This window comes from Phocoena phocoena, chromosome 16, assembly GCF_963924675.1.
Source record: "Phocoena phocoena chromosome 16, mPhoPho1.1, whole genome shotgun sequence".
Classification (NCBI taxonomy): Eukaryota; Metazoa; Chordata; class Mammalia; order Artiodactyla; family Phocoenidae; genus Phocoena; species Phocoena phocoena.
Genome location: NC_089234.1, coordinates 32,446,697 through 32,474,674, shown reverse-complemented (window position 1 = coordinate 32,474,674; position 27,978 = coordinate 32,446,697). Strand labels below are relative to the sequence as shown.

General features: G+C 41.7%; 1 protein-coding gene and 1 non-coding gene across 2 annotated transcripts in view; one reads left to right on the top strand and one right to left on the bottom strand.

The window, feature by feature from the left end:
• Positions 1-286: 286 nt before the first annotated feature.
• Positions 287-393, bottom strand: LOC136136754 (U6 spliceosomal RNA). The gene has a single exon (XR_010656689.1). It is a non-coding gene; the product is annotated as a U6 spliceosomal RNA (small nuclear RNA).
• An 8,172-nt stretch (positions 394-8,565) lies between these two features.
• TBC1D12 (TBC1 domain family member 12) overlaps positions 8,566-27,978 on the top strand; it is a 94,088-nt gene continuing 74,675 nt past the window's right edge. Inside the window, exon 1 of the mRNA XM_065894192.1 lies at positions 8,566-9,632. Within this exon, the coding sequence (XP_065750264.1) occupies positions 8,692-9,632 (941 nt within the window). The 5' untranslated portion in view covers positions 8,566-8,691. The remainder of the gene's footprint in view (positions 9,633-27,978) is intronic.

Sequence of the window (27,978 nt, the reverse complement as noted above, 5' to 3'; positions counted from 1 at the left end):
TCTTCTTCTTTCTTTTTTTCCCCCACTATTTGATTTTTTTAATTTAATTTTTATTTTATATTGGAGTATAGTTGGTTTACAATGTTGTATTAGTTTCACGTGTACAGCTAAGTGATTCAGTTATACATATACATATATTCATTCTTCTTCAGATTCTTTTCCCATGTAGGTTATTACAGAATATTAAGTAGAGTTCCTTGCACTATACAGTAGGTCCTTGTTGATTATCTATTTTGTATATAGTAGTTTGTATATGTTAAACCTGAACTCCTTATTTATCCCTCCCCAAAATATGGAACACTTCATGAATTTGCATGTCATCCTTGCACAGGGGCCATGCTGATCTGCTCTGTATCATTCCAATTTTAGTATATGTGCTGCCAAAGTGAGCACTCCTCTTTTTTCTTTTATAATGACATCCATCACACCTATTTATTAGCTCTGTTAGGAGAGGGAGTATGTCTAATCCAGGATTATCTCATTTGGGGAGCCTTATCTTAATTATATCTACAAAGACCCTTTTCTAAATAAAGTCACATTGACAGGTACTTGCGGTTAGGACTTGTATATATCTTTTGGGGGGACACAATTCAACCCACTACACCTGGATAAGGAGTAAGAAAGAGGGAGGTATCAAGGATGACTCTTGGGTTTTAGGTGTGTGAACTAAAGTACTGTCATTTGGTGAGATATGGAATATTATAATAGGAGCAGATTTGGAGAAGGCAATTATAAGTTTAGACTTGGACATACTGGGATCAAGGTGACTTTGAGACTACCAAGCAGATATATTGGGTACACAGTTGGCATATAGGACCTGGAGAAACTGAGTGGAGGGTGGTGGTATGTATAAAGATGGAGAATGCTGGAAGAAAGCTAGGAAAGACTCAGTCATGTTATGTTTATGATGTCTAAAAATATCTACATGTAAGTATCAAGAAGGCATTTGGATTATAATGTTGGAGCTGTAGATAACAAATTCGAGAGTCCTCAGTTTATAGATGATCATCTAAATCATGAGATTGCCGAGGGTAAAGGGGGTTGAATAAGAAGAAAAGAGGGTTCAGAACTATTCCATTAGGAAATTTCAGCTAAAAAGGAAGAATTCTCTCTTCCCTTGAGGAGACTGAGAAGTAGTGGCCAAAGAGGTAGGAGGAAAACTAAGAGAGTATGGCAACAATAGAATAAGCAAAACTGAGGAAAAAGAGTGTTTCTTTTAAAAGGCTGAAAGCCAGGTGAAAGAGTGTTTCAAAATGGAGGGAGTGATTAACAGAATGAATGCTGTTGAAAGATCAAGCAAGATAGAGACTGACATTTTTTCCTTAAATTAGGGACAGGGAAGTCATTGATGAGGGTAAAGAATTGTGGACAGAAGCTAGAATGGAGTAAATTGGGGCGGGGGGAGGGCAGGTGACGAGTGAGAAAATAGAGAAATCTTTAAAACGGTATTTTTTGGAAATAAACTTACAAAAAGCAATAAACATAAAATAGTACAAAGAACACATATCTTTTCCAGATTTGCCTACCGTTAACATTTTAGAAAATTTTACTGAAGTATAGTTTACAATGTTGTGTTAAGCAAAGTGACTTGGTGTCCATATATTTATTCTTTTTTCACATTCTTTTCCATCATGGTTTATCACAGGATACTGAATATGTTCCCTGTGCTATGCAATAGGACCTTGTTGTTTATCCACTGTTAACATTTTATCCCATTTACTTTATCCCTTGTTCTGTGTGTGTGTGCATGCATAATTTTTTTTTCTAAATCATTTGAGGGTAAATTACGTATATCATGGCCTTTTATCCCAAATACTCTAGTGTACAGTTCCTAAGAGCAGAAATATTTTCTTACAGAATATAGCAATTGTTAATTATAAATATCAATTTTTACATTGACACCTTTACTTAATACACTGTGCAGCGACTTCCCTGGTGGCGAAGTGGTTAAGAATCCGCCTGCCAATACAAGGGACATGGGTTCAATCCCTGGCCCGGGAAGATCCCACATGCCGCGGAGCAACTAAGTCCATGCACCACAACTACTGAGCCTAAGCCTGCGCTCTAGAGCCTGCAAGCCACAACTACTGAGCCCGTGCGCCTAGAACCTGTGCACCACAACAAAGAGCAGCCCCTGCTTGCTGCAACTAGAGAAAGCCCGCGGGCAACAACAAAGACCCAACGCAGCCAAAAATAAATTAAATAAATAAATAAATTTATGGAAAAAAAATAGAGCTTTTCTCTAGCTGCAGCAAGCGGGGGCTACTCTTCGTTGCTTATGACAATTGTGTCAGATGATCTAATAAAGTCCTTCATAGAATGTTTTCCTTTTCTCTACCTAATACAAAACCCAGTTTAGGGGCAGGTATTGCATGTACTTGTCATATTGTTTTAATTTTATTTAATCTCAAGCCTGTCCACAGCTTTTATTTGCCTTCTATGATACTGCCTTTTTTTGAAGAATAGAGTACCCCCCATTTCATTTTTTAAAATAGAATTTTCCTCATTTCAAGTTCATCTGATGATTTTGTGTGATTAGACTGAGGTTGTACATCCTCGGCCACACTGTATCCTTCTCTGGGTATCACATCTGGAGGTGCACAATGTGTAAACATCTTTTTAAAGCAGCTCACTTGTTCAGGGAAGGAGAGAGATAGGTTATAGGTATAAGGCAGCATTTTCCAACCTTGGCTATAAATTAGAATGACTTGAGTGGCTTTTAATACTAGTGTAAAGGCTCCTCCTCCAGAGATATTGACTGAATTTGTCTTGGGTATGGCCCAGACATCAGCATTTAAAAAAAAGCTCCCTAAATGTTGCTGCTAATGCGCAGCTAAGTGAGGACAAGTGTATGTGGGCGTTGCTGATGGGGATTTCACACGATAGAAGGTTAAGCTTTCGAATGCCATTTGGAAATCCAGTGTAACAAGAAAAAAGTTGATTAAAGAAAGAGGAGCTTTGAGGTCTTTTTTGGAGGCCTTCGTACTCTCCTTGAGTACAATTGTAGCAAAATAATAGTATGGGATAATGGTACCATTCTTCACTCTTCAATAACGAGAATTGGGTCATACACATAGAATATGACTAATTACGTGTTTTTTTTTAAGGAAGGAAATTCTTTTTTTAAAAAAAATATTATTTATTTTATGTTTGGCTGCGTTGTGTCTTCGTTGCTGCGCACGAGCTTTTCTCTAGCTGCGGCAAGCGGGGGCTACTCTTCGTTGCAGTGCGCAGGCTTCTCATTGCAATGGCTTCTCATATTGCAGAGCACGGGCTCTAGGTGCGCAGGTTTCAGTAATTGTGGCACGTGGGCTCAGTAGTTGTGGCTCGTGGGCTCTAGAGTGCAGGCTCAGTAGTTGTGGCGCATGGGCTTAGTTGCTCCACAGCATGTGGGATCTTCCCAGACCAGGCTCAAACCCGTATTCCTGCAGTAGCAGGCAGATTCTTAACCACTGTGCCACCAGGGAAACCCTAATTACATGTGTTTTGAGAACTTCTGTGAAAGTCAAATTTCTCAGAAATGTAAGAATCCAAGTATACCAATAGATTTTTATATTTTAATATTAATTAATATTAATTAATATTTTACAGCAGAGATTAAGAATATGCCTTCTCATCATAATGATTTCATCTGATTTATAGGACTGTACCAGGATATATTATTTATGCCTGAGTTGTAGTAATGTAATATGGTATCAAAAGATTTTGATGTCAGACCCTTAAGGACCACAGAAAGGATATGCTACACCTTGAAAGAAGATTTTTTTTTTTTCTTTGTAAGATAGGATATGATACTACTTATCAGATAAGTTGGAAAGTTTTATTGTTGAAAGTGGGACATATAATCACTAAGAAGAACCACTATCATTGTTTATTATGCAATACATATTACTGTAGACAAAGTTACAAAATATAAATGTGTCAATTTTGAAGTCTGCACTGATAAAATAGAAGGGTTGTATGGGCTATTATGGTTCATAAAACCTTCTTCTATTGACCGTGGGAGAGAAAGGAGTTGAACAAAATAAACAATTTGAAGAAACTATTTTTAAAAGAGTATGATTTCACAGAGGAAGAAATAGAGTGGTTGCTTGAAAAAAATAAGTTAACAAGTTAGGGGAGGTTTGACAGCAGGAAGAAAATTGCAAGGTTAAATTCTCTAGGCATAGAGGAAAAAGGTTGAAAAGACAAACGATTGAGATTAGATTCTCTTAGCTACCCTCATCTTTATCATCGTACAGCTATACTTATGTCTAGATATCTCCTACATTAAATTTTTTTATTGGGGTGAAATTCACATAAAATAAAGCCATTTGAAAACGTGCAATTTTAGCTTTTTCCAGGCGGCGGGGAAGGAGGTGGGGCTGGCGGGTCCGCGCGGCCTCGGGGCCAGAGCCCGGGTCCCCGCCCGCCCCAGCGCCCGCCGCCGGCCGAGCCCCGCGCCCCGCGCTTCCGTCCTGGGTCGCGGTGGCCAGAGGCGCACCCGGGTCCGCGGGACAGGCGGGCGCAGAGGTCTCTTGTGTTGGGGGGGGCGGGGTACGGCGAGGTTCCGGCGCCTCGGTGGAGCATCGCGGGTCCAGGGCTGGGGGCGCGGCGGCTTGCCATGCTCTCCGCACTTTCCCGGCTCTGAAGCCTCGAGAACACGGCTAGGCAGCAGTAGTCTAATGGGGACTTTGCCTACTGGGAACTAGGGGCCTGCTGGGGTCTCAGTTCTTGGCTGGCCCCGGAACACGAGGTTGCCAGGCGTGTGACAGCAGCAGGTAGGAGTGAGCCACTGGTGCAGTGATGAGCAGGAGAGGAAGGACGGCGGCTGTTGGCCTGTGAACCTAGGCAAGAATGACCAGCCAACACAATCCAGACCAAGGTCCGTGGGCCCAGCTCGGTCCTGTGCGGCTGGTCAGTGGAATAGACCTGCAGGTGTGGCTCTTGTCACTCTAGGACTGGCTTCAAGACAGATCCTGCTGATGAACCCAGGGCACAGTCCTCGCTTCTCCAGGAGAGTGCGCCGGGGTGGAGCCAGGGGGTTGTGCCCGACTCAGCACGGTGGCCACACACGTCCAGTCTGCGGGCAAGGGCAGTGGGGAGCCGGGGGAAGTCATGGCCTTGGGAATGTCCTCTGATGAAAAAGAACCTGCAGGCTTATCAAATAACTTTTGTGTGGATCAGCAGTGCTGAGGCAGCAGGCGTGATACAGAAGTGGGAGCAGAGACCATCTGGAATCCCCAAACTCCAGGGAAACTAGAGGTAACAGCCAGCCTAGTGAAGAGGACAGGAGTTGGGGGCCGGTGGCGGTGGCAGCAGCCCAGCAGGTGCCCCTCGTCTCAGGGCCTTAATCCTGGCTCCAGCCGAGTGGTCAGGGGAGCTGCAAAGTCTTCTGGGCGAGCAGAGCCCACAGTCCTGAGCTGTTCTTCGGTGTGTTTGGGTCATCTCCCCCTATCCAAGGGGAGAAATCTAGATGAGGTTTAAGAATCAGTGCTTTAAGAATGTGGATCTCGTAGTTGAAACCTTGGAACACGTGTTTTCAGCACAAGGTATTGCAGTGAACGGAAGGATTTAACGCCTTTTCAAGGAGGGTGTCTCCGTGTGGGCAGAACTAGAGAATAAATGGGTCTTAAATAAACAACAAAAAAAAAAACCCGTGCAATTTGGGATTTCCCTGGTGGCACAGTGGTTAAGAATCCGCCTGCCAATGCAGGGGACATGGGTTCGAGCCCTGGTCTGGGAAGATCCCACATGCCGCAGAGCAACTAAGCCCGTGCGCCACAACTACTGAGCCTGCACTCTAGAGCCCATGGGCCACAACTACTGAGCCTGCGTGCTGCAACTACTGAAGCCCACGCGCCTAGAGCCTGTGCTCTGCAACAAGAGAAGCCATCGCAATGAGAAGCCCGCGAACCGCATCGAAGAGTAGCCCCCGCTCTCAGCAACTAGAGAACGCCCATGCGCAGCAATGAAGACCCAACGCAGCCAAAACTAAACTAAAAAAAAAAAAAGTGCAATTCAATGGCATTTAGTACATTCACAGTGTCATGCAACCACCACCTGTATCTTGTTCTAAAACATGTTCATCACACAAAAGAAAACCCCATATCCATGAGGCATTCCTGCCCTATTTTTCCCGTTTCCCCAGCCATTGACAATCTCCAATCTGCTTTCTTTCTCTATGGATTTACCTATTCTGGACAGTTCATATAAATGGAATTATATAATATGTGACCTTTTGTGTCAGGCTCCTTTTACTTAGCATAGTGTTTTTGAGATTCATCCACTTTGTAGCATGTATTGGTACTTAATTCCTTTTTATGGCTAATAGCCTGTTGTGTGTATATATCACATTCTGTTTATCCACTCCTCTATTGATGGACATTTCGGTTGCTTCCATCATTTGTTTTTTATGAATAGTGCAGCTGTGAACATTCATGTACAAGTTTTTGTTTGAACATCTGTTTTCAATTCTTTTGGGTATATACCTAGGAGTAGAATTGCTGGGTCATATGGTAATTCTATGTTACTGAGGAACAACTAAACATTTTCACAGCAGCTATACCATTTTACATTTCTACCAGCAATGTGTGAGGGTTCCACTTTCTCCACATCCTCTACAACACCTGTTATTTTCGACTTTTTTGATTATAGTCCTCCTAGTGGGTGTGAGTGCTATCTCACTGAGGTTTTGATTTGCATTCCCCTGGTGATTAATTATGTTGAGCATCACTTCATATGCTTATTAACAGCTATTAGCATATCTTCTTCAGAGAAATGTCTGGTCAAGTTCTTTACTCATATTTGTTTATTTATTTATTTATTTTTGGCTGCGTTGGGTCTCCGTTGCTGCGCGTGGGCTTTTCTCTAGTTGCGGTGAGCGAGGGCTACTCTTCGTTACGGCGCACGGGCTTCTCATTGCGGTGGCTTCTCTTGTTGCAGAGCACGGGCTCTAGGCTCGCGGGCTTCAGTAGTTGTGGCACGTGGGCTCAGTAGTTGTGGCGTGTGGTATCTAGAGCACAGGCTCAGTAGTTGTGGCGCATGGGCTTAGTTGCTCCGCGGCATGTGGGATCTTCCTGGACCAGGGCTGGATCCCATGTCTCCTGCTTTGGCAGGTGGATTCTTAACCACTGCACCACCGGGGAAGCCCCTTTACTCATTTTTAAATTGGGTTGTTTGTCTTCTTGTAGTTGAGTTCTTTACATATTCTGGATAGTAGACCCTTATATATATGAATTGCAAATATTTTCTCTTTTCCTGTATTAGCTTTTCCACCTGTGTCTTGGAGGTCATTTCTTCTGAAAGATCTTGATACTAAATGTATTGCTAACTATGCCCTATCCACTTAGTTTTTACTTAGGGCCTTGAAAAATGCTCATTATAAAAGACACTTGACATTTCTTAAACTGGGTGCTAGGTACATGGATGACCATTTTATTTACACATTTTAGTACCCATATATAGGTTACATTCACTCTTGTGTGTGCGTATATATATTTTAAAGGCTTGACAATGCTGCTTCCTCTAATTCTCCATTCTCCTACTACTGTCCTTTCATTGATATACTTCTAGAATGAGCTGTCTATATTTGCCAGTTCATTTTATCCACAACTAGTGCCTCTTTAATCCCTCGCAATACAGCTTATTTGTCCATCCTGAAATAGCGACACCTTTGAGTCTCTGTCCCACCTCCATCTTTAGTCTTTCTTCCTAGATGATGTTACTCATGACTCACCTAGTTGCATTATGTAGATGACTCTTCAATCTGCGTCTCTAAACCGAAGCCGTAACCCAAGATTTAGAACTCTATATGCTGGATATTCTTACTTTACCAGATATATTTCTCCTATTAATCAAGTTATTTCCAATCCAAGTCCCTATTTCTTCAAACCACATCAGTTTCAGTCTCAAGAGTTTTGTAGTAATTTGGCTGGTTCCTCCCTCTTCAGTCACTCCTTATATCTGATCAATTATCACATCTGGTGATTTCTACACTTCATTTCCATTCATTGCTTATTACCCCATTTTAATCCATTTTCATGGGGTGCTGGAATTATTTCAGTAGCCCTCTCTGCCCGACTCTACTTCCTCTTTCTCCTTAAGTGATAATGGAAATCTTTAAGAGAGGGTGATGTGATGAAACGTGGTCCTAGATAAGAAAGATAACTTTGGTAGTATTGGGGAAGATGAAGTGGAGAAGGAAGAGTTTTGACCGGAGGCGAAGAAACCCTAAATTGTGGCAATGGATCAGTGGATATAAAAGTGTAAAGTCGACTAGCGACCAATTAGAGCTGGAAGGACTTAACATCTAACATACTGTATTCTACTCCCATAAATTAAGTACGTCAAGTGAATTTTTGCTAAGCGAGCCATACCCGTGCTTCTGTAAGGACAGTCACGTTCCGCGTGGGCCAACCAGCCTCCGTCATCCAGACGCCGGATCCCAGATTGGCAGTTGGAGTGTCACGGAGCGGGTCTCTCTAGCTACCGTCTCTATGGTTCGTGGAATCTCCAGGTCGGGGCTTGACCGGTCTGGCTTTTGCGCGTGCGCTAGCCCAGGCGTGTGCCCGCCCTCCCGCAACAGCCCGAATTCCCGGGAGGGAGGGGCGGGTCTGGGAACGGTGCGGCGGCAGCCGCTGCTGCCCCAGCACTCAGGGCTCTTCCCGGACCGAGCCCGTACCTCCTAGGGTGGCGCTCACCCGGCCCCAGATGGTGGGTCCGGAGGATGCCGGAACCTGCTCGGGAAGAAACCCCAAGTTGCTCCCTGTGCCGGCGCCCGAGCCCGCAGGCCTGGACGGGAAGATGATTCGGGCCACGGACGGCTTTGGCGGAGGCGCCGGCGCTGTGGAGACTCCGGAGGAGCAGGAGGAGGAAGAAGAGGAGGAGGAGACGCCGCCGCCTCAGCAGCTCCTTAAGCGTTATCTCGCGGAGACCGGGGGGCAGCTGGAGCCCGGGCTGTGCTACTGTCCGCTCCCCGCCGGCCAGCCCCGCGTTCTGCCGCGCTCCGCAGCCCCGCACTCGGACGCCTGCCCGCCGGACGCGGGCTCCAAGCACCGCGGCGCGGAAGCGGCGGATGTCCGCGCGGCGCGACACGGAGGCATGACCAACGGGGACTCGGGCTTTCTGCCGGGCCCAGACTATCGCGACCTGGCCCGCGCCGGCGGCCGGGAGCCGCGCCACCGCCGCCTCCGCCCGGAGGGGCCTGGCGACGAGGGCGCGGACGGCGCGGGCAGCCCGTCCGACTGGGCCGCGCCGCTCGAGGACCCGCTGCGGAGCTGCTGCCTGGCGGCGGCGGACGCCGAAAGGCCCGAGGATGCGGGCAGCGGCTCGGGGGGCAGTCCGGCCAGCAGTGGCAGTGGCAGCGAGGACTTGGAGCAGCCGGGAGCCGGCCCCGAGGGTCCCGAGGAGGGCGCGTCGCCGGTCACCTCGGCCGAGAGGACTAGCGGAGGCGCCGGCGCCGAGTCGCGCCTCGTTTTCTCCGACGTTCACTTGAACTCTCGGAACACATTCGAGGTGAGCCGCCACCAGAGCGCCCGCGACCACCTGCCGCCGTCGGGGCCGCCGGTGCCCTCGCCTGCCGCGGAGCAGGGCCCCGCGGGGACCTCGGCCCGGGCTCGACGGAGCGGCGGCTTCGCCGACTTCTTCGCCAGGTACAGCGCAGACTGCGCCGGGGTTCGGGGAGGGCTCGGGCCGGGAGCTGGCGGAGAGCGGCGTGGAGGCTCTCTCTGGCGTCCGGATTGAGCTTTGATTTTTCACCGGGGGAAGAGGAACTAGGTCTGAATTGTGTATCGGAGAAGTTGTGAGCGCGGGGAGCCAGGCTTTCTGTTCCCTTGTCCGCTGGACGGTCTACCTGCCATTCACACCTGGTTTCTGTGTTTTCAGGCCGGCGTGCTAGTGCCTTACCTACAGTTTTCCCTCTTCCGGAAAAACAGACCACCTTCCTCGTCCCCATGTACTACAAAGAATTAGGGGCGGGTGGCGGTGCGGTGCGGTGCGTGTGTACGGGTGCGGTTGTGAAAGAGAAAGGGAAGTCATTTTGGAGAGCTATTTGCGTGGAGTCTAAACCCATTCAAGTAGTTTGGGAATTCTTGAAAGTAGAGGCGGTTGTGTTTCATAGCCTTTAACAGCTTGTTTCAGTGGCTTTTATTAAAATGCCGTCAGTTTGGTGTTTAGAATTTGATACCGGCCTTTAAGCCAAATTATTATGGCGCTTTATGTAGAAAAATCCCTCTTTCCTTTTACCAGATAGGCCTCTACCTTTTTAAAGCATCTTCTTTTTAATTTTTTATGGTGTTGTATATGTGATTTGACCTGCTATTCTTGAAATTAAATTACGGTGCTGGACACTGCAGGGTTCAGAGTGGGACTTTGATAGGGATCAATATGTCGTTATTATTCATTAATGTCATTTTAATGTACATTAATGAAAAAGCAATTTCTTTTGGGTCACATTTTGACACGCTTATTTTTTTTTAAGTCTCTAGGAAAACAGGAAAGTATTCCCAACTTATAAAACCCTCCCTTTCAAAGTTCTTTCTCCTTTCTCTTGTGTTTTTGTTCCCTTTTTAGGGATCTTGACAAAAACCAGAAGTAAAAGAAATAAGGAATGCGACTCAAGTTTTAGAGGATTATACAGTTAGTGTGCATATTTGTAGACACACAGGCACAGTTTTCTGATTAATATTTCTTACTCCTTTTTCTACGTTATTAACTTATTTTTCCTGCTTGTATAAATTTACGAATAAATTATGAAGTTGTTTAAATCAAGATTGGGAAATCCTAATTATGTGTTACTCATAGGACAACATATATAGTAGTGAGATCTGTATTTGTGCCTACAATTGCAAAGATATACTTAAAGCTTGTAGTGGCAATATTTTAAATGCACTTAAGGGGGCTTTCCTGGTGGTGCAGTGGTTAGGAATCCGCCTGCCAATGTAGGGGACACAAGTTCGAGCCCTGGCCGGGGGAGAATCCCACATGACGCGGAGCAGTGAAGCCGATGCACCACAGCTGCCGAGTCTGCGCTCTAGAGCCCGCCAGCCACAACTACTGAGCCTGTGTGCCACAACTACTGAAGCCCGCATGCCTAGAGCCCGTGTTCTGCAACAAGAGAAGCCACCACAATGAGAAGCCCGCACACCATAATGAAGACCCAACGCAGCCAAAAATAATAAATAAATAAATAAAACTGCCTGACAGCTGACATAAAAACATGACCAATAAACACCCAAAAGTTCCACAGGGTTACAAGTAAAAAAACTTAACACACCTTAAGTGCTTTTTAATTAATTAATTTATTTATTTTTGGCTGTGTTGGGTCTTTGTTACTGCGCGGGGGCTTTCTCTAGTTGCCGTGAGCAGGGGCTACTCTTGGTTGAGGTGCATGGGCTTCTCATTGCGGTGGCTTCTCTGGCTGTGGAGCACGGGCTCTAGGCGCACAGGCTTCGGTAGTTGTGGCTCACGGGTTGTAGAGCGCAGGCTAAGTAGTTGTGGCGCACGGACTTAGTTGCTCCGCGGCATGTGGGATCTTCCCAGACCAGGGCTCGAACCCTTGTCCCCTGCAGTGGCAGGCGGGTTCTTAGCCACTGTGCCACCAGGGAAGCCCTGTCAGGCAGTTTTACACCTGAAAGGGGCTGTGGAGAGCACTAATTCGACCAGTATACCCAGAGTACTTGCTTGGTCCCTGACTTGGAGGTGGAGTGCAGGCCAGTGGGGATTAAGTTTGAAGACAGATACATTATATATGTATTGCAATATTCAAATAATAAGGCAAATCTGTTATAAGAGGCTTTCATATTATTGACAGTAGGCAGGAATTTTTATATAATTTAGAAAATTTCTTTAACCTGTAGACTAATAGGACTTTAATTAGCATGGTAGTTGACATTCGTATGATATACTTTTCACATGTAGCAGAGCACTGGGTAAGAAATCAGTAAACTTAGGTCCCCTGAAGTTAATTTCTTTTTTTTTTTTTTTTAGGCATTTTATTTTATTTATTTATTTATTATTTAGTTATTTATTTTTTGCGGTATGCGGGCCTCTCACTGTTGTGGCCTCTCCCGTAGCGGAGTACAGGCTCCAGACGCGCAGGCTCAGCGGCCATGGCTCACGGGCCCAGCCACTCCGCGGCATGTGGGATCTTCCCAGACCGGGGCATGAACCCGCGTCGCCTGCATCGGCAGGCGGACTCTCAACCACTGTGCCACCAGGGAAGCCCTGAAGTTAATTTCTATAAGCTTCATTTTTGAGATTTGAATGTCAAGATTCTAAGCATCGGGCTTCCCTGGTGGTGCAGTGGTTGAGAGTCCGCCTGCCGATGCAGGGGATGCAGGTTCGTGCCCCGGTCCGGGAAGATCCCATATGCCGCGGAGCGGCGGGACCTGTGAGCCATGGCCGCTGAGCCTGCCCGTCCGGAGCCTGTGCTCCGCGGCGGGAGAGGCCACATGGGTGAGAGGCCCGCGTACCGCAAAAAAAAAAAAAAAAAAAAGATTCTAAGCATCATTGCTTGCTTCATTTAACATTCTTGGGAAAGAGCAGAATCAGACAGAGGCATAATTTTTCTCTTAGCATTTAGTCAAAGCCTTAACTGGATTCTGAACACCTTAAAGGCAGAGACTGTGATGTTCATTTCTGAATCTACAGTACCTAGTGCTAGTATGAAGAATCCCATTCAGATTGTGTTGAAGTGAAAACTTGCACAGACTCTCTGTTTTTACTCCTCTCTAGGTAGTGTAATTTTGAACAAATCGTCCATCCCTGAAGAGAATGATTTAATCAGAAATTTCCCTTATCCCTACAACCTAAGAGTGGTTTTTCTTCCTGTGCACAGTTGTCATTCTCAATTCTGAAACCCAGATGAGGCCTTCCTTTGGGGATATCTTGTTCTAGGATGTATTCCTGTTCTTGGTGCAGCCCCTTCCCTCACTTCATTTTTTGGTGAGGAATCTCACTGTCTAAAGAGAGGAGTTTAGTTAGCTAATAGCAGAGCTGGGATTAGGAACCAGGATTTCTGATTTTCAGTCCAGGAATTTGATTATAACTTCTGTTTACCTGTGACTCTTTTCCTTCCCGCCTGATTATCTCCATCATTCCCTTCTCCTTTCCACTTCCTCTCTTTCTCTTAACTGGGCAAAAAAATTATAACAGAAATAGTTTGAAAGAATAGTTTCATGTTTGTTTTAACCTTTTACAAGTAAAGAGAGGGGACCATTTTATAGCAGCATATCTATTACTACAAAAATATGTTCAATCAAGACATATCATCGACAGGGGCTTCATTGAGTAGGGTAGAAACCATGTAGGAGAAAAAGGCATTTGGTCCAGGATGGGACAGCTCTCATCATCTCCTGCTTGCCCTCCCTTCTAGATGAGGTGAGTTCTATTTCAGTCCCTGTTGGGGGCTTGCCCTAGCTTCACTCGGGCATCTCTCTGTGTTTATGGTGACTTGATTACGGGAGGCCTAGAAGTAACATTCCTTTAGATCCTTAGCCCTTTCCTGTCTATAAAAGTTTTGAAATGCTGGGTGAGTACCACTACTGCCACTATCACCAACTTAGCAGTGAGAAGATGAAAGCTTAAAAGCAAATCTCTTGTGTTTTCAGGCTAGCCTTCGTTTCTCAAGGATCTGTTTATTATTCTGTTTTGAAAGTGAAGTAGCTTTAAACCATTTTTATGTGTCCTTTAAGCAAATTCATGTCTTAATTGTTTTCAGACTACAGTGGTTTATTCTTTAAGTCAATACACTCTTAATAGGTGTATTTTTAAAAACCTTTTAAATAAATAGATTGGGAGTTTGGGATTGACAAGTACACACTGCTATATTTAAAATAGATAACGAAGGACCCTACTAGCATAGGGAAATCTCCTCAATATTCTGTAGTAACCTAAATGGGAAAAGAATTTGAAAAAGGGTAGATACATGTATGTGTATAACTAAATCACTTTGCTGTACCTGAAACTAACACAACATTGTTAATCAACTATATTCTAATATAAAATAAAAATTTTTTAAAGGCTGTTTAATACTTTTGAGGCTTGTTTGGATTGCACTGGCAGTTACTGTTGTTTAGAAACACGCAAGTATCTATCTGTGTCTCCTGGTAGTGTTGATAGTTTTTTACAAAATTTTCAAGATGAATCATAAGAATTCAGTGGCTTAAAAGGGCATAGCTAAGGTAGGGGGGGAAAATACCGAAGGTTTTTTTTCTTTTATCTGAAAAGATAGACTTTATAGATTGTGGAATCTATGTAGACCTTTATAGATTGATTTTATAGATTCTGGAACATAGAGATTCATGTAGCTTTCCCGGTAATTATCGACTCTGAAACTTCCTAAACATTGTTGCACAAAATTATTTTCACGGAGCTCTTTTTATTATGAGTAGCCGAACAGGGAAGACTAGAAAGGCTCATTTAGTGATTTCTTTTCATATGTAGGCAGTCCCAATCTCCCCAATATGAAAATTGTTGAGAATATACTTTTTGTTATGATATTGAGAATAAAAACTTTCTAACAGTTATAATGTTCCTTAATTTAAGCTTCTCAGAAACAATAAAATTTTCTCTCCTACTCAGAATTTAGTTGGTGAACAGTAGTTGATGAAATCATTATTCACCTGACTGAGCCATCATTGACTCCATCAGATAGGGCTCCTTTATTTGTTTAACTACAGTTTTAAGACCAGTTTCTCAAAAACTCCCTTCTTTAACATCTCAATAAAGAAAAGGCAAAATATCAAACTTCTGATAAGTTTTAAGAGATTTTTATAGCTCCCCAAAACAAGCAGTTCTTTAAAACAGGTGTGGTGTGATTATAAGGAGAATGAAGAAATATCTTGCTGTAAACATGAAATTTTTGTTACTACAAGAGATTGTAAAAATAAAGGCTAAAGTATTTGTCTCACTAATGAAACTCTCTTGGACATTACTTATATATTAATATCTGTATATTAATATAATTACAGTGTTTAAAATTTTAGAAAAGCTGGAAAGAATGTGTAATCAGTTGCTCTAGAATAAAAATAAGGGTCCTTTAGTGTTGTGAAGCTACCCATCATGATATTATTAGATTGAGGAGCTAATGGCTGAAGAGTCTTTTGTATCTTTCCCCTGTTTCTGACCCTTTTTCCCCTCTCAGATCCAGTATTTTCTTAAAGAAACCAACCAACTGCAAAAACCTAGATATCTATACTAAACAATTGGAAATCCAGCATTGGTTCAAGGACTTCATGGTTAGAGATGTGATCATCTGACTATAAATTAGCTAGAAAGTACTAGGAAACTCCAATTTTGGGGGACTAAGGTAGTTTTAATCGCCCAAACATATTATTTTGCTTTTTGTTTTTAATTAATTACTTTATTTATTTTTGACTGTTTTGGGTCTTCATTGCTGCGTGCAGGCTTTCTCTAGTTGTGGCGAGCGGGGGCTACTCTTCGTTGCGGTGTGCGGGCTTCTCATTGCGGTGGCTTCTTGTTGCGGAGCACGGGCTCTAGGCGCGCAGGCTCAGTAGTTGTGGCGCACGGGCTTAGCTGCTCTGCGGCGTGTGAGATCCTCCCAGACCAGGGCTCGAACCCGTGTCCCATGCATTGGCAGGCGGATTCTTAACCACTGCGCCACCAGGGAAGTCCCCAAACATATTATTTTGAAGTGCTAAACTAAATTAACATTTTAACACTAAGCCCCAATAAGCAAAGCAGGCTATTGTGTGAATGTTAACTTGGAGTTAACTTGTTTGGTAGAAATTTTCTGAACTGTTCAAAATGGGCATAGAGATTTACTTTTCATTTTTTAAAATATTTTTTGTTTAAGAATAGTTTTATATTTACAGAAAAGTTGCAACAGTACTACAGAGAATTCTGGCATACGCCTCACCCAGTTCCCTATGTTGGCAGCATCACATAACTGTGGTACATTTGTCACAACTTTTATTTGCTAGCCATCACCTAGTAAGATGGTATTAATTTAGTATTGGAAATGAGTTAGACATGGTAATGAGTTGTTCTTCAGGTGATCTAGAGCAATGGTTTTTAAAACTTTTCAGTTCAGACTATTTGGAGCAACATTTACTAGATTTAACAACCAGTACCTATTTGTTATAAGTTTTTTTGTTGTTTGTTTTGTTTTGTTTTGCTGTACGCGGGCCTCTCACTGTTGTGGCCTCTCCCATTGTGGAGCACAGGCTCCGGATGCGCAGGCTCAGCGGCCATGGCTCACGGGCCCAGCCTCTCCGCGGCGTGTAGGATCTTCCCGGACCGGGGCACAAACCCGTGTCCCCTAGCATCGGCAGGCGGACTCTCAACCACTGCGCCACCAGGGAAACCCTGTAAGGTTTTTTTTAGATTCTTGAAATATTCCTGTGACCTAAAGGGTAAGGTTTATTTTTTTATTTTATACTCATTTGCCCAGAGTCAGATAGTTAATGAATAAAAAAAAATCAGAACTAGACATAGATATGATTGCCAGGGTTTGGAGCTAATACATTGATTTCTGTGAATTATAAGAAGTTTATGGAGCTTCCCTGGTGGCGCAGTGGTTGAGAGTCCGCCTGCCAATGCAGGGGACACAGGTTCGTGCCCCGGTCGGGGAGGATCCCACATGCCGCGGAACGGCTGGGCCCGTGAGCCATGGCCGCTGAGCCTGCACGTCTGGAACCTGTGCTCCGCAACGGGAGTGGCCACAACAGTGAGAGGCCCGCGTACAGCAAAAAGAAAAAAGTTTATGAGCAAAAACATAGCTTTTGGTGTAGTGAAAATACTATTGTCTTGAGAAATAAGAAACTTGGCTTTTGTCCTAGGTAGTGTCTTTTCTTCTACCATTAAATAATTGTGTGATCTTGGGCAAATCATTAAATTTCTAGAGTTCAGTTTACCCATCTGTGAAATTAGGAGATTCAGAGTCCCTTTCAGCTCCAGTACACTGTGATATTGCACAGTTCTCTTGCAGTCACTGTTGTAGACCTCAAATATTTGTTGGCTAAATACTACAAATGTGAACCAAGTTAAAGAGGATGCTTTAAAAAACAGCATGTTTTTTCATCTGTAAAATGAGAAGGTTGCCAGAGATAGAAATATCCCCTTCAACTCTAAATTCTACCTTGAACATTTTCTTTGGTAAAGGTCTAACTCTGCCTCAGAGTAATCATGCTAAACATCAATGATCTTTGTTTAGTTTCCCATATGCAGAGAGGACAGACCAGCAGCTCTCATTTTTTTTCTTTAGAAAATTCTAGATTTTTTTTTCTTTAAAATTTATTTGGAGTAGGAATAGGGTAATAAGTAAATTCTAGTTAATCAATGAACTGGAATTTGAGACTTTTAACTTCCAGACCATGAGTTATTTCTCAAAGTTTGCCAGTGTTCCACTTGGGAGGACTGTTCCTAGCCTTTGCTGTACTTCAGAATCACCTAAAAGCACATTTTAAAAAAAATTGGATTCTTCAGAATCCACAACCCCTACTTAGTTGGACTCAGGGGACTTGCTTTTGGCAGGTGGCATCTTCAAACTGTAGGATATAATGTAGTGGTTAAAGATGCTGGTTGTGTGGGCTTCCCTGGTGGCGCAGTGGTTGAGAGTCCACCTGCCGATGCAGGGGACATGGGTTCATTCCCCGGTCCGGGAGGATCCCACATGCCGCGGAGCGGCTGAGCCCGTGAGCCATGGCCGCTGAGCCTGCGCGTCTGGAGCCTGTGCTCCGCAACGGGAGAGGCCACAACTGTGAGAGGCCTGCGTACCGCGAAAAAATAAAAAAAGATGCTGGTTGTGGAGTTGGACTGCCTGGCTTTGAATATGCTTACTAGCTGTTCAATTATGGACAAGTTACTTGACCTCTCTGGACCTTAGGCAACTCATCCATAAAATGGGGGTAATAGTGATACCTATCACATGGGATTGTCATGAGGGTTAAATGAGATAATATACTAAGCGCCTTGTATTTATTATTTGGTATATAGTGAGGATTCAAATGTTATTCATACCACAGAAGACCTCCACAGTCCCTTCCCCAACTTCATCACTGAAATCAACTGGTTTAAAGAAAGGGAGAGACTGGAATGAATTTTTTGTGTACTCCCTGAAGAAACATTGCACAGTTTCTGTAGCAGATTTTAAAATAATTTGTATTGGGATTGGATGGGTGTCAAAATGGACTCTGGTGTAGTGATATAAAATTTCCAGAAGTAGTGAAGCTTTGCCTAAAAAGCAGATCTGAGAAGAAACTGAAAGGAGGGAATGTTGAGAAAGATTAAAATGTTTGCATCTTTTATTGTTTTAAGGAACTTTTACGACAGGCAGAAACAACCTTGTAAGTTTAAATTCATGAAATGTTTAACTTGGCTTACTCATACATTTCATACTTAGTATTTTGTGGTAGGAAAGCTTTGAGGAAAAGTGAAGACATTTGGAGATTTTGAGATGATACAGCTGTTACCCATCTATGAATGTATTATTCAGAAAGGGAAAGCCAATCCTTTCTGAGGTGGCTTATTTATTCCTAGGAACCCTGTTAGCTACACTAAACGTTGTCCCCAGGGAGTGGTGGTTGCTAGTTGCTTAGACCCTAGGACGGTAATCATTAAACGTTAGTGCTTAAAATCACCTGTGGTGTGGGGCTGTGGGGAGTTAAGAATGCACATTCCTTGAGTCCCCTTTTAGATTTAGTAGGTCTTGGGTGGGGCCTCTTACGAATCCACGTATTTAACAGAGATTCTCAAGTGATTCTGATGCAGGTGGTTCCCACACTAGAATTAATGAAATACATTTGACCCTTGAAAAACAGGGGTTTGAACTGCGTGGGTCCACTTATATGTGGATTTTTTTCAATAGTAAATACTACAGTCCTACACCGTCTTCTGTTAATTGAATCCCTGGATGCAGAACCACAGGTAAGGAGGGCAGACTGTAAAATTATACTGGGATTTTTGTCTGTGTGGAGGGTAGGTCCCCGTAGTCCCTGCGTTCAGGTGTCAGCTGAAATTATCGATAGGCAGGTCTCCTCAGGTAATAACTGAAAGAAGGTACAACATAACATTTATAGTTTAGATTGCTGTATTGATTTAAAATTGGGTCATGTTTAGGTACTATGTAATTGGTGAGTATAAATAGAGATAAAGTAGTAAACAGGTATAAAAACAAATGTAGGGGCTTCCTTGGTGGCGCAGTGGTTGAGAATCTGCCTGCCAGTGCAGGGGACATGGGTTCGAGTCCTGGTCTGGGAGGATCCCACACGCCACAGAGCAACTAGGCCCGTGAGCCACAACTACTGAGCCTGCACGTCTGGAGCCTGTGCCCTGCAACAAGAGAGGCCGTGACAGTGAAAGGCCCGCGCACCGCGATGAAGAGTGGCCCCCGCTTGCCGCAACTAGAGAAAGCCCTCGCACAGAAACGAAGACCCAACACAGCCAAAAAATTAATTAATTAATAATTTTTAAAAAACAAATGTAGAAGTATTTTGCTAACTTTCACTAGGTTAAGAAACTGTCTCTACCTAATTAAATCTTAGTTTCCTCTTTATTAGTGGGAAAGGTCTTTTGCTTTCATTTTATGTAGTTTAGATAGCCATGCTTACATGTTCTGTGAAAAACTTTAACTCACAAAACCTTACTCAGGTCTCTTCAACATGGAGTCATAACTTTACTTCTCCTTATTTATAGTTTATCAAAAAGGGTATTAATTTCCTGTCTTCCTGCTGGGTAGTTGCCATGCCTTTAAGAAAAACTCCTGCATGTTGTACATGGCTTATTCCCCTCCAGAATTTGCTGCTTCAGCCTTTCTTGCACTTCTTATTTCTGTGGCCAAAACAAGAAAGAAATGAAAAACCATGTGACTGTCTGGGTTTTCAGCAGGCTCTTTCCTGCAATTAAGAGAAGTTTACCTAGGAAACCAAGCTATAAGTTACGTTCCTACTTAGAGCTAGTTTGAGAGTAAACTTGGTAATGCGTTTAATTTACCTTTGAATTTTGCTTTTCAGTTTCTTTTTAATATGAATTTTACTTTGGGATACATTTCTTGGTTAAAAAATATTTCCTTCTGCCCGTCTCTAACCTCACACAGATTAAAACATTTTAAGTTTGGAACTGAACATGATAGTTTTGAAATCAAATTCTGTGCTGTGTTCTCATATTTTCCCCAATACTGTAATATACAACTCCCCGTCATACCCTGGGCATTATTTAGAATTTCCAAATCTGGTTTTCATCTAGACTGTTTGTAGTCATTTTCTAGTCTAGGACGGGAAATACTTTTCTGTGCTGTCCCAGGGAAAAGTTATTCAAAGACTATAACAGTTTATTGGTTTTTGTTGTCATTATTAGAAAAACATAAAATGCTCATATTACCTGCTTTCTAAAAGCAGGACAGGGAATATAAAATAAAACTAAAGATAAATACTTTGTTTCTATACTATTCCAGTTAAGGTGGTAAGAAAGAAGATAAAATTGGGAGGGTGTGGAGGTTCTGTTAGAGAGAGACTGTTAGAGAATGAGTTTGAAGAGGTTTGTATAGAGAAAAATTTCTGGAGAGAATAAATGTTAGCTGGAAGTTAGCTCTGTACTTTGGCCTGTGGGCTTCAGAGTATTGGCACAGATTATTTACATATTTATTTTTCTATTCTGCTTACTTCAATGTCTTGTGGATGTTTCTGGCAACTTCTTAAAGATAGCTGCTGTGCCTCTTCTTCTTAACTTCCCTAGTATCCCCATTCCCTCATGGCTTCTTAACAGGTTATATCCTGCAACAGAAATATTTTTTAATGACAGGTTGTGTATATCAGGTTTAATTTAGACTTTAAAAGTTTAGGTTGTTAGTATGATAGATTCATGTATTAAAAAGTGCATGTATCAAAGTGTAAGATAAATGCAATATACAATTTTACAGAATGTATTCTTACTTGAGTTCAAGTGCTAAAAGGCAAACTTCTCCTACAAGCACCATGGTAAATCTAGTAAACAATTTAAATCTCTCACCCATGAGAAGAAAATTGTTCATTATCAGGAAGATATATTGTGTAGAAATTTAAGTTTTGAAGTAAGTTATTAAAGTTTTAAATCGGTAAAAGGTCTCAATTGAATAAGTAGTTTCTGTGTTTTTGAAAAGTGATAAAATTTAAGTTGCTTTTTTGCTTACATGGTCCTTGACACTCCTCACCCCACCCCTGCTGAATTGACTTTTTAACTTCATTGGTACTACCTAAAATTAGTACCAGTGGGGGGTTGGGTGTTGTTTGGAAAACAGAAGGTTTGTTGTGATTCTTAATTGGGTGTTGAGCACTAAAATTTGTTATCTAAAGACTAATAAAATAAAGCTTTTGGGGCTTCCCTGGTGGTGCAGTGGTTGAGAGTCCGCCTGCTGAGGCATGGGACACGGGTTCGTGCCCCACTCCGGGAAGATCCCACATGCCGCGGAGCGGCTAGGCCCGTGAGCCATGGCCGCTGAGCCTGCGCGTCCGGAGTCTGTGCTCCGCAACGGGAGAGGCCACAACAGTGAGAGGCCCGTGTACCGCAAAAAATAAATAAATAAATAATTTTTTAAAATATAAAGCTTTTGATAGACAATTATTATATAGGGTAACCAGCACAATAACTGCACATATAACTAGAGGGTGATGTCCATCTTTGTGATATACTTCCAGAAGCACATTAATGCTGTCGAGAATACAGTACTAGGACAGGGATTAACTTTCAAAATTGGTTATACTAATAAAATAACTGAGAATTATACTGCATGAAGAAAAAATTTTAGAAGGTAACCACTATAAAATGTTCTTGATTAAAATAATAACTAGCTATGCATTTTAATGAGGAGGTAAGATTGTTTTGCTCTTGTATGAGACCACCAAAATCTTTTGATTTAGTTGTCCATTTGATGGAAACGTCATAACACCCAGTGGAAAAAAAGACAGTTACCTTGGTCAGGAGAAGATAGGTTCTATCATGTATACCTTCAATTCAGGAAGTACTTCTAGGTGGTCAGAGGAGCAAAATGTCAACAAAACAAAAATAACAACAACCCCAGCGCTAAGTGTTTGCCTCTTTAGAGAGTTTAGGCACCTAATAGATGTGGTTTAGCCTCTGCTTCAATTTTTTCACTAACAAGGAGCTCAATTTCCTCAATGCAGCCTATTGAGGGTATTAATTGTTAGAAGGTTCTTTATGTCATAGCACAGTGTATCTCTTTGTAATGTTCCTGGTCCTAATTTGCCCTTTAAAGCCACAAAGAACAAGTCAGTTCTTTTACATAATTACAATTCATAAGATTGCTACCGAATCTTTTTTTTGTTTTTGGATCCTCTCAGCTAAGCATATACAATTCTTATGAGCTAGTTTATGATTTTCTTACCATTTATTCTTTCAACAGATGCTACTGAGCCCCATTTTTAATACATATATATGTGTGTGTATATATATATATGAGACATTAAGGAAATTAGATTAAAAATATTTTATTAACAAACTTAAGATGGGAGAGTCATATAAATCAGTACTTACCATATTACCTGATTAGTGTTATAAAAGAAAATGCAAAGGTACATTAGCAGCACTGAAGAAGGAGTGATTAACTTTGGGATGAGATGTTAGGGAACTCTTCACAGTAGATGAGACATAAATGCTTGGTTTTTTGTTGTTTTTTTAATACCAATGAGGAGGGTTTGGATTGGAATGAGGGTGAAGCCAGTACAGGCATACAACAGCATAGGCAGAATTATACATGAAATAGCACAGCACTTTTGGAACTGTAGAGACTTATTAGTATGACCTCACCATAGGGCAGGTGAGGTAGAGTGTCAAAAACCGAGGCACAAAGGTTGGGTCTAAATTATGAGGGAGTTTATGTGACAGAACTAAGCATTTTGAATAGATTCTGTGAGAGTTGGCAGTCCATAGGACCGTTCGATGGGTTTTTAAAACAAGGGCAACATGCTTAGGATTGCATTTTAGAACAGTGACTCTTGTAGCAGTGTAGCAGATGTTTTGGGACTTGAGAAACTGGGGCTTGGATACATTTGTGGTAGTTTACCTGTACTTGTCAGGCTCTTTATTAAAGTGTGATATCCAGATTATTCATGTAAACTACATTAAATTCAGTCCCTGTCAGAAGGGGTAGCTAACAGATTCAGTGACATATGCTTAGACCAGTAGCTTTTTTGTGAAGCTTTAATGAAGGTAAACTTTGAATCTGATTTTTGTTTCTGAGGGAAGTGGGATGATACGAAAATGGAGAGTGATGTGAAAAATTATGTCTACCATGTTTTGTAAGGAATTTGATTAGGGGAGAAAAGAGCCAGAATAGTTGTTAGGCCAGTTTCCCCCCCCCCTAAATTCAAGCATAGTTGATTTACAGTATTATACTAATTTCAGGTGTACAACATAGATTGTACTCCATTTAAAGTTACTATAGGGCTTCGCTGGTGGTGCAGTGGTTAAGAATCCACCTGCCAATGCAGGAGACACGGGTTCAAGCCCTGGTCCGGGAAGCTCCCACATGCCACGGAGCAACTAAGCCCATGCGCCACAACTACTGAGCCTGAGCTCTAGAGCCCGCGAGCCACAACTACTGAGCCCGTGTGCCACAACTACTGAGCCCGTGTGCCACAACTACTGAAGCCCGTGCGCCTAGAGCCCATGCTCCGCAACAAGAGAAGCCACCGCAATGAGAAGCCCGCGCACCGCAAGGAAGAGTAGCCCCCTCTCGCCACAACTAAAGAAAGCCCACACGCAGCAACCAGGACCCAACGCAGCCAAAAATAGATATATAAATAAATAAATTTATAAAAAATAAATAAAGTTATTAATATTGGCTATATTCCCTGTACTGTACCCTACATACTTGTATCTTATTTATTTTATACCTAGTAGTTTGTAGTTGTTGTGGAGCAGAAGGGAAACGATTTCAGGGAAAACCCTGAGAGAATAAAGTGGTAAAATCAAGTCTGTATGTCCAATGCACAAGTTCTATACATTGCTTCATAAAAGTGGATGGAGGAAGTATACCCATCACCCATTTTTGAGGATTGAGTGAGGTAAAGACAAAGTATTGAGACTTCCATAATTACTTGTATGTATGTGTCTTTTCTACTAAGATGCAAACTCTCTGCAGATATGAAACGTCTTTTTTGCTCTTTTGTCTTTGCAAAGAGACATAGAGCCATATATATGAACCATATATATGGAGCCATATATAGGAACACAAAGATTTATTGGATTAAAAACTTTTTAAAAAGTGCGAGAACTTACATACTCAAATGATTGGAACCTTTGGAGTGATCACTTTGGAAGTAATAGTATCATTTCTCAAAGTATTTTTGGTACCTTTCTCTGAGGGATGTTTCTGTAGGAGAGAAATCAGCTGGGCCAACGTAAGATAGGACTGAAGAATTGAACGTTGAAGGGGAGTTGTAGCTGAAATACATTAGGAAGCCAACTAAGCAAGTTCACTTGTATGTTAACTATAGTAAGTACTCTAATATTCTAGATGTAATAGATTCATGCCCAGGCAAATTATTTAGACACATAATGTGTAAATAGTTGAGGTTAGTGTAAACAAGCATAAATGATTTCACCTCTGGTACTCTTCTGAAGGATTAAATAAAGTCAGTGACTTGGCGGTCTGTCACCCTTGAATTTGGTCATCTTTGAGTAGGCACAGCTGTATCAATTTTGGTGAAGACTACAACTCTTTTTAACAGGGTGTTTGCAAAACAGTCCATATTTAAAGGACTGACTTATATAGGTTGTGGTGAAATCCATAATACAGCATCTGTAACCGGCAATGTTATAATGTAAAAGAAATGTTGAACTTTATAAGTATTGCCTTAATGCCATTGACAGTTTTGAAGTATACTTTTTCTACTTGTGAAGTAAAATATTTTCTTTTGCTTTTCTAATTAGTGAAACAAATTATGTATTTTCTCCTATTCTATGGCTTGTCTTTATACTTTCTTGATAGTGTCATTTGATGCACAAAAGTAGAAATGTTTTGGGTTTTTTTAACATCATTATTGGAGTATAATTGCTTTACATTGTTGTATAACAAAGTGAGTCAGCTATATGTATACATATATCCCCATATTAGAAATGTTTTAAATTTGGTATATTACAGTTCTAAGTATGTGTTACCAACTTAGTTTTTACTATAAAAGGTAAGATGTATATGTGGCTATCCAGAGCATAGAGGCAAGAAAGTAGGGAATGTGTGAAAAAGAGTACAGTTTGGTTAATATGTTAGAGTTAATTAGTTTTAAGGAACAGAAGCCAACTTAAGCTACCTTAAGTGAAGGAGGATTTATTGTAGGCATGTAGTAGGCATCTTGTGCACATTCTGAAGATAGAAAATAAAGTATACCCGGGCTACAGAGTACCTGGAATAATGGTTTCTCTGCCTTTCGGGGGATGCTTGGTTTTTCTCATCTCTTTTCTGCCTCTAGGCTGTTTAGTGCATGGTTTCTACCTGCAAAAGCCCTATACAGCTGTCCCAACTGTACATGATTTATCAGTTCAAGCATTTACCGTCATTTGACTTGATCTCTAAGTCTTCTGTTTAAAAATCCTGGGAATCTGATTGTCTCAGCCTACATATGAATTTGTCCATGTTTTATCAGCAGTCCAATTTAATCAGTACTGACTGAGGGTCAAGACCATGAGATGCAAATATGGCCACTTTGGGCTACTGCTTCAGTCAGGATTGGGGCAAAGGCACTGTCGAAGTGGGGAGTGGGTTGCAGGTATGCTAAAGCCACATGTATTTCTCCTAGTTGTAAAAAGGGTAGTAGGAAATAATGTTGGAAAAATAATTTGGGTCCAAATTATAACGAGTCTTTAATGCTAGGATAAAAAATTAAAACTTTTCCATAGATATTAGAGAGGTTTAAGGATTTGGGGGCAAGAAATGAAATGCTCTATTCTTTTCTGCTTGTGCTTTGAAGTTTATTCTAGCCAGAATGAGATATATGTCATTCTCCTCCTCTAATTTTCTCTTTGTCTGAATACTCCCTTGTTCATTCAACAAGCATATTTGAGCACAGACTGTATAGCAGGAAAAGAAGGAGCTAGAATAAAGCCTTTCTGGTAAAGCCAGTGATGATCACATTGCAAACATAAATGCTTACGATGTTGATACTAGCAGGGAGCATGAGATGACGGAAGCAATATTTATTCCTCTGGCACTGAACCTGGCTTGTAAGTCCATCTTCCGGCTCATTTCAGTGCTTTACAGAGGTTGCCAGTGGAGGGAGGGGTAACGACAAAGAGGTAACATGATGGAGTTTTTTCGGGGTGATCCAAGTGTTCATTAACTCGACTGTGGTGGTAGTTACACAAATCTATACATGTGGTAAAACTTGTAGGACTGTATGCCAAAATAAAGACAGCCAATTTTTATTGTGTTAGTTTAAAAAATAAAAATTTACTGAGTGTTTAAATACCTTATATGTGGGGTACTGTGAAAGTTATACAGATCCTCTTCTTAATGCACTTATAGTTTAAAAGTAGCATTCAGATCACTATTTAAGATAGAAAGTGAAAAGTATAAGGAGAGAATGATTTATAGAAGAAATGGCTTATGGGGAGAAAGCTTCATAGAAATAATAGCTCCCCAGACTGCACTCTTCCATTAGACTAGTGTTATAGACTGAATGTTTGTGTCCCCCCTAAAATTCATATGTTGAAACCTGATCCCCAGTGTGATACTATTTGGAGGTGGAGCCTTTGGCAGGTGCTTAGGTCATGAGTGTGGAGACCTCATGAATGGGATTAGTGCCCTTATAAAAGAGGCCCAGAGAGCTCTCTTGTGCCTTCTGCCATGTGAGGACACAGCGAAAAAACTACAGTCTGTGAACCAGGAAGCCATCTCTTAGCAGACACTGAATCTGCCAGCGCCTTGATCTTAAACTTCCCCAGCCTCCATAACTGTGAGAAAGAAGTTTCTTTTGTTTATAAACCACCAAATCTATGTTTTTTTTTGTTGTTGTTGTTATAGCAGCCATAAAGGGATAAGACAGCTAATTTGAGGACAGCAGTTCTTTTTTTCTCTGTAGCCCCCAAATTAGCAGACTTTCATTAATGTGTGCAAGCACAGCACTAGGATACAATGGTGAACACAGAGCTCACAGTCTAATGCAGTGGCAACTTCGTAGAGCTCACATTCTAATGCAGAAAATGACAACTAGATAAATTTTCAAAATCGTTTTGGCTATTCTACTTCCTTTGCCTTGCTACATCAATTTTAGAATCAGCTTATCTATATTTACAGATAATCTTTGTTAATTAACTTGGGGAGAATTAACATCTTTACTGTGTTGAATCTTCCATACCTGGAACACAGTATATTTCTCTGTTTATAATTTTGGTCTTTTTAAATTTCCTTTATCAGAGTTTTGTAGCTTTCAGCATACACATCCTGCTCATGTTTTCTTAGATTCATATCTAAATATTTAATATTTTTTGGAGCTGTTGTAAATAATATATTTTTTTTAATTTCAGTTTCTAATTATTCACTGCTAGTACTATATAGAAATACGACTGATTTTTGTTTGCCTTATACCCTGTAACCCTGGTAAACTTAGTTCCTATCTGGGAGCTTTTCTGTGGATTCCATGGGATTGAATATGTAGACAATAGTGTTGTCTGCAAATAGCAAAAATTTAATTTTTCCCTTTCCAATCTGAAACAATTATTTTTCTTCCCTTACTGTACTGGCTAGGATTTTCATTATGATTTTGAGGGGAGTGATGAGAGCAAACATTCTTACCTTGTTTCCAATCTTCAACACATTTGGTCTTTCACATTTAAGTATGATGTTGGCTGTAGGTTATTTTTGTAGATGCCCTTAACTAGGCCAGAGAACTTCTAGTCCTAGTTTTCTGTTTATTTATTTTAATCAAGAATGGATTTAGGGTATTATTAAATGCATAAGTTGATAGGATCATGTGTTTTTTCTTCTTTAGACTGTTAAGATGGTGAATTACATTGATTGACTATTTTTTTTAAACATCTTTATTGGAG